We start from the raw sequence: 6431 nt of genomic DNA, 5'->3' as shown, positions 1-6431 counted from the left end.
GGCCGACGTCGGCATGTTTACTGGATCTCTCTATCTCTCCCTCTCTCCCTCTCTCCCTCTCTCTCTCTCTCTCTCTCTCTCTCTCTCTCTCTCTCTCTCTCCCTCTCTCTCCCTCTCTCTCCCTCTCTCTCTCTCCTCTCTCCTCTCTCTCTCTCTCTCTCTCTCTCTCTCTCTCTCTCTCTCTCTCTCTCTCTCTCTCTCCCTCATGTCCTATCCACCGGTCCTCACTGCTCGCACTGGCCGCGTGGAGTGAGGTTCGGCGGTCTCGTTCTGGCCGCCCGCCGCCCGACGACCGCTGGTGACGCCCGCTGTTCAGCTTGGGTCACCGCGTGCCAGTGCTGGCCGGCGTGGCTCCGTGCCGGCCGGACTTGGCCAAACGGCCCGAAAGTCGAAACGGTATCAACTATCAACGCCGGGGCGCTACGGCACAGACTGGCTAGCCGAAGTGGAGCCATATCGACCCAAACCGCTGTTGCGACGGTGATCCGTTTACACCGGCCCAAATCTGGCAGGCCGGAGTTGCCGGGGCAAAACGAACTTAACCTTCCAGGCGGTGAGGGGGGGGGGCATTTTTTGTCCCCCCTTTAGTTTTTTCGATATATCTCGAGAACCGCTGCGCCGATCGTCACCAAACTTTCAACCCCCTTCCGGGAGTAGCTAGCGCACATGGTGACCAAAAATTTTCCCAAAGGCTATGATAGGTTGGCCGCTAATGACGTCAGAGTGACGTCATTTTTGCCATTTTCGACCCAAAAAAGGTTTCGCGGGTAGACCTGTCAGGCCTACAGCTTTAGAGATACAGAAAAATGTTCCGGACATAAAAGGTGTGGGCTACAAAACTGCTATTTCGGTTTTTCGAATTTTTTGAACTTTGACCCCCAAAAATCAAAAAAATAGATTTTTTGAAAATAATAGCCGAAAAATCCAAAAAAAAATTGAATTTCGAAAAAACCGGAATATATGTGATAGTCCCTACCACCTTCTATCTACATACCAAATTTGAGATCAATACCTCTTTTTTTTTGGCCAAGTTATAGCGAAAAACTGTTCAAAATTGAGGACGTCAAATTTTCAAACTCAATTTTTAGCAATTCTAGACCTCGTAGCGCAAAACAAAGACCACCATTAGACTCCCCGTGACGAGCTGCATCGATTCGATACCCATTTTATGCAAAAATATCAACTTTGAAATTTGACCTTTTTTGACCTGACCTTGACCTGACCTCCACCAGAAAGTGACCTAAACCGTATCTGATGGTCTTATAACCAATACCATTGAGCTGGAAATGAAAAACTGGCCATAAAACATGCATCGCACAACCTTAGAAAAGTTGGGTTCATGTGGTGACCCTTGGTGACCTTTGGTGACCTGACCTGTGACCTGACCTGGTATGACCAGTGACCTCTAATAGCAACATATGTACTAGACAACTGACGCCTTAACGCTGATTTTCGACAAAATGCGTTTTACTCGGTAGTCGGGTGTTATAGCGCTTTCCCTAGAAGCCCCGTGAACGGTGAAACATTTTATCTTTGACCTGACCTGTGACGTCATCGGTGACCCCGAGGTCAATGAAATTTGGTTTCCTTCAACAAATTTGACAGGGCTAGCGAACGCCGCTTGAATTTTTCGGATCCGTCCAGTAGTTTCGGAGATATGAGGGGGGCAAAAAAATCCCCCCCCCCCCACCGCGCGGAAGGTGGCTGGTAGGCCCACCGCCTGCCGGGTTAAACCAGACCAAATTGCTCGCTGGGAGGTCAGGTCAATTTTGCGACCACTCCATTCAATGGGAGAAAATGGAAAGGCGCCTGTTTTGAACGAAAGTTATTATAAACACTCTCAAATACTGAATTACAAGTAACTTTGACACACTGAACACATGAAAATAGCACACGTGACCCTTTCTATGCCCCTGAGGTCATCTTAGCCCACGAATGGTAGCTAACAGTTTTTCTCGAATAACTTTTGACAAAGACATGCTAGAGCAATTAAAACACTTAGTTCTGTTCGGCTCAACCAAACGGATCGACTGATATGCAACATGACCCTTACCGGTCCGGTCATGACCTTGACCTGATGTCAATTTTTCAAGTTGACCTTTCAATGTCAAATGATAGTTCATTCGATATGTCTTGACGATAGGAACACAATGCCGGCTTGGGTTAAAAGTTATTGCAGAAAAACTTTCCGAAAAAATATGCTATTTTGGCAGTTATTGCCCCCTGCAGGTAAAACCGTTGACGTTAGGTCAAATCTGAGATAATTTCTCAGAAAGGGCGATAATATGCCTATCGAATGCGCTTTTCCGCGTCGCTGTACCTCTAATGGTTCCCGAGTTATGCGTTGTCTTCTTGGAAATTGTCGACATTCGATCTGAACATCAGCGAAATTTTGCCTTCAATGACCTCTGGTGACCTGACCTTTGACCTGACCAGAAAAGGGACCGAAGTGATTTCGCCATTATTTTTGGCGCTCTTTCGAACGCCGCCTTCCGCGTATCGTTACGTGGCCCAGGAGCCGAGTTACAAGAGGGGGGGGGTGTTCAAACACCCCCCCCCCGCTGGGCGTGGAAATCCAGGACCCCCAGTGGGGCGCGGGTTAAGCTGCAGGCAAGGCGCTGCAGGGTTGAAGCAATAAAGAGACAACTTGACCTTCATGACTGACCTTTCGTAATTTGGGGTTCAGCTTTCAACAGGAATTGCAATGTTAATGCGTTATAGGCAGTTATCAAGGCCACCACAGCCTTCCCGTAACGGTTCAATAAAGAAAATCTGAAGCCAGCCATGCCTCCATGCCTCCCATCCGAACGAAGATTCAGAGCAAAACACAAGTCCCACGAGCGTGGTGTTTAGGAATTCTGGGGCAGGGCATAGAAAGAATGTCATGCCGTTCAGTGTTCACGTTGTGCCACGCTTCTGAAAAGTTGCAAACATTAGTTAATGAAGAGAATGCGATGTCCTACTTTCTAGATATTCACTGAAGTCACAACCCAACCCAACGTCAGAGCAACTCCCCTACCAACAGGTGAACACTGAACAAGAACACCAACAATGCTGCTAGCTTGGATGGAGTTGTTTCTGTCTGTTCTGGATGACAATATCGATGACTATACTTTTCAGCACCATTGATCTTTCGATGTCCAGCCGATAGGGTTACGGTGCAATGATTGCTGGACCTACCAGTAGCCCAGCGGTACCGGGCGGCCACTGCCAGTGCTGAGCCGTTGGAGCCCGGTGGATGGGGAGTGGTGGAACACCAATCTGCCCCCGAGTGTACCAGCGGACAACCAGTGGATACCGCTGGTGCAAGGATTTAGGCCTGGATTTAGGCTACATGGCTGACCCACTGTCAGGTCAATGAACCCTAGCAATAAGAAAATACTATGCGCTGTGTTCCAATTACCTACCAGCGTGGCTGCACCATACCACGCTATAAATAAGTGCCAAAATGCGATGAAGGCAAAACTGTAAAAAAACGACTCAAGTTATAAGACATCTAGGTACCATCTAGGTACCTGCTATTCGTGTACTGTGAACAATAAGCAATAGCAGCACTCAAATAATGAGATGTATGCTCCCTCCCAATTCCTCCGTTTTGCCTAGTCAGTACCTATATTTACTTTGAAACTAATGCAATTGTGTAGGATAAATTTACTAAGTGTAAGTATGAAAAAAATACCAGCCAAAACACACTACGCGCTCAACAATCAGTGAAAAAAAAACACACTGCAGCTTAGTAGAAAAGAACAATTGTAGATAGGTATCCAGCAAGATGTATTGATCATTAACTCAATGCTGCCAAAACAAGATTAACAAATGATATATAAATAATTTCAGAAGGTAGCTCTACTCATACTGTCTGGAAAAGAATTCCAGGAAAGTAAAGTCATTGGAAATGTTTAACCATTGCCAGGCCTGCTCACCACGTTGACAGCACAAGCCCTCGTCCAAACACCTTACACCACCCTAGCCAGTAACAGATTCTGCTGTGGAAGGGGATGGCCCAATCACATCAGACCATCCCCTTCCAAACAAATGGTCAGCTCAGGGTGAACGTCAAGGGCGCTGGCACGCCACAGCCCAGTTTCCCACTGGACCAATGACATGCTGCCAGCAGGTCAGCCGCCAACACCATTCGTATAAAAGCTAACACCAGGGCCTAGTAGTCGAACCTGAACTCAAAGTAGGCAGGGTCAAACTCCTGCAGGCGAATGTAGCCGTCCTCTCCACCAGACGCAAAGCTCTTGCCATCGGGGTGGAACATCAGCGAGTTGATGGGGCCAAAGTGGCCCTTCACACGAGCAAACTCCTCCTCAAAGATGAGGTGGTAGAAGCGGGCCTCAAACTTGCCCTGTCTCGAGGAGGTGGTTGTCACGTCCATGGCGTCCTGTCCTCCGCCAAGCACAATGTGGTCCTTGATGGGACTGATCGAGGCGCTGTTCACAGGCCTCTCCGTCTTAAAGGTCTTCATGGGCTCCAGGGTTGCCATGTCGAACAGCTTTGCAGTGTGGTCCTTGGAGGCAGTGATGAACATGGTGCCGTCCTGGTTCAGCTGCATGTCATTGATCTTGTTGCTGTGCTCATGGGTCATGATCGTCTTCTTGCCCTCAGTCTTGCCACTCCTCAGGTCCCACTGCACCACTTCGCCAGACTCGTGACCAGTGACCAGGTACTCGTCAAGAGGTCCCCAGAGCATGGACGTCACCTTCGGGCCGTTGGTGATGGGAATTTTCACGATGGGGTCAGCAGAGTTTAAACCATCAGCAGTCCTGCTGTCCACCACAAAAATTTCACAGGGATTTCCCATGGCCTTGTCTGTAGTGTATGCAATCATCTTGCCACTGTAGCTAAAGGAGCTGGTTCGGACAGCAGACTTACATGAGGCCTCTCCTAGCTGTTTGCCAGTTTCACAATCCCAGACTCGGAGTGTGTTGTCTGCAGCACCAGACACAAACCTGGTGGTGTCCCAGTTAATGTCAAAGCACCAGACTGCTCCATTATGGCCATCGAATGTGCCTAATCTCTCACCGTTGATTGACCACCAAACATTTGGCTTGCTATCTTTCGAAGTCGAAAACAGAAGGTCACCATCACGGTTGTAGCGTACTTGCGTTATAGAACGCTCGTGACCGTGAAGCATAAGCGGCTTCATGTTGGCTTCAAGATGAACTCTGGGTGCCTCTAACAATTATCTGCTTGCTCCACAAAATGCCTAAAATTCCTCAAATTCATTACAGTACCAAAACTACCAAACACCGCGCACAATTGACATAAAATTCGGCATGTTGTATACTTAAGTGGCGCAGCGACAAATACGACGCATTTAAAGATAATATGTTGACGTCAAACAATAAAAAGGGGCTTTATTTCTGTCAGTTTCTTGTATTAATTCCCATGAATATTTTCAAGTTCTAATGAATTTAATATAATAAAGTTTCGAAAATAAAAAACTAGGTTGTCGTGACCTACTTTATTATAAATTCATACCGGATGCTAGATTTCTAGTAGTGAAGAGTGTGAGCACCTTCGCGCTTTTTGTTAGCATATCTCGAATATTTTTAACAAAAAAGTGATAACGGAACTCCTAACATTTTAATTGTATAACTGTGGATATTCGATACCACTTAAAAATATATGAAGCTGCTTGAAAGTCTTCTAGTCTTTAAATTCACAGCACAGCGAGACTAGAGCAGCAGGTTTTCTGTATTATCACCCCCAAGAGAACCCGACACTTTGCCAGTTGCAAATCGACGATCACTTATGAATGTCCACTCCTGTGCTACTTGTGGTTCAGCACAAGAATCCAGCGCTGGTCAATTGACCACCAACTACGTTGATATATGGCCTTTATAACGTCGTCTTGCCATAATAGAAGCGATAGCAGTGCTACTATCTAGGTAGTTAGTAACTAAAGCTTTACAGTTTTGCCGCCAGGTGTCGGGAAAGGCTCCTACGGAAATGTGAGATATCACGGAGCCACTTTTTGGGGCAATAAATGAATAAAGGCAATAAAGGACGCGGTCAAGGGACGCGGTGATCGGCGCTGTCGAGCGCTTGGTCAGCAGCACAGCACCGACCGTGGTCTCGTATCGTCGGTTGCGGCGATCGATCTATCGAAGGTGTTTGACACCGTCAATCATGGTGTCCTCGATCCTCAACTCACTAAGTATGAAGTCACGGTATGGAGTCACGGAAGTCGGCTGGTTCTCCAGCTATCTCGCTAGACGGCACCAGATCGTTAGGGGGTGGGGATGTGACCCTGTCTGTACCCTGCGGGCTGCGGCGTGCCCCAGGGCTCGATCATCGGTCCAATCCTCTTCATTCTGTTCACATCAGAGCTTCCGGCACCCGCACATCTGACCAATGGGCGCCTCATTTCATACGCGGACGATACCCTTCATGTAGGCTGTGCCTCACTTGACGGGCCGAGC

The 6431-nt window shown here is 47.8% G+C and overlaps 1 protein-coding gene across 1 annotated transcript; it reads right to left on the bottom strand.

Annotated features, from left to right (window-relative positions):
- Window positions 1-3750: 3750 nt before the first annotated feature.
- Window positions 3751-5320, bottom strand: LOC122379633 (eukaryotic translation initiation factor 3 subunit I-like). Its single transcript, XM_043361974.1, has one exon. The coding sequence runs from the start codon at window positions 5150-5152 to the stop codon at window positions 4160-4162; it is 993 nt and encodes a 330-aa protein (XP_043217909.1). The 5' UTR covers window positions 5153-5320; the 3' UTR covers window positions 3751-4159.
- Window positions 5321-6431: the final 1111 nt, after the last annotated feature.

This window comes from Amphibalanus amphitrite, unplaced genomic scaffold, assembly GCF_019059575.1.
Source record: "Amphibalanus amphitrite isolate SeventyFive unplaced genomic scaffold, NRLGWU_Aamphi_draft 000081F_arrow, whole genome shotgun sequence".
Taxonomy (NCBI): Eukaryota; Metazoa; Arthropoda; class Thecostraca; order Balanomorpha; family Balanidae; genus Amphibalanus; species Amphibalanus amphitrite.
This window is presented reverse-complemented; position numbering and strand designations above follow the sequence as displayed.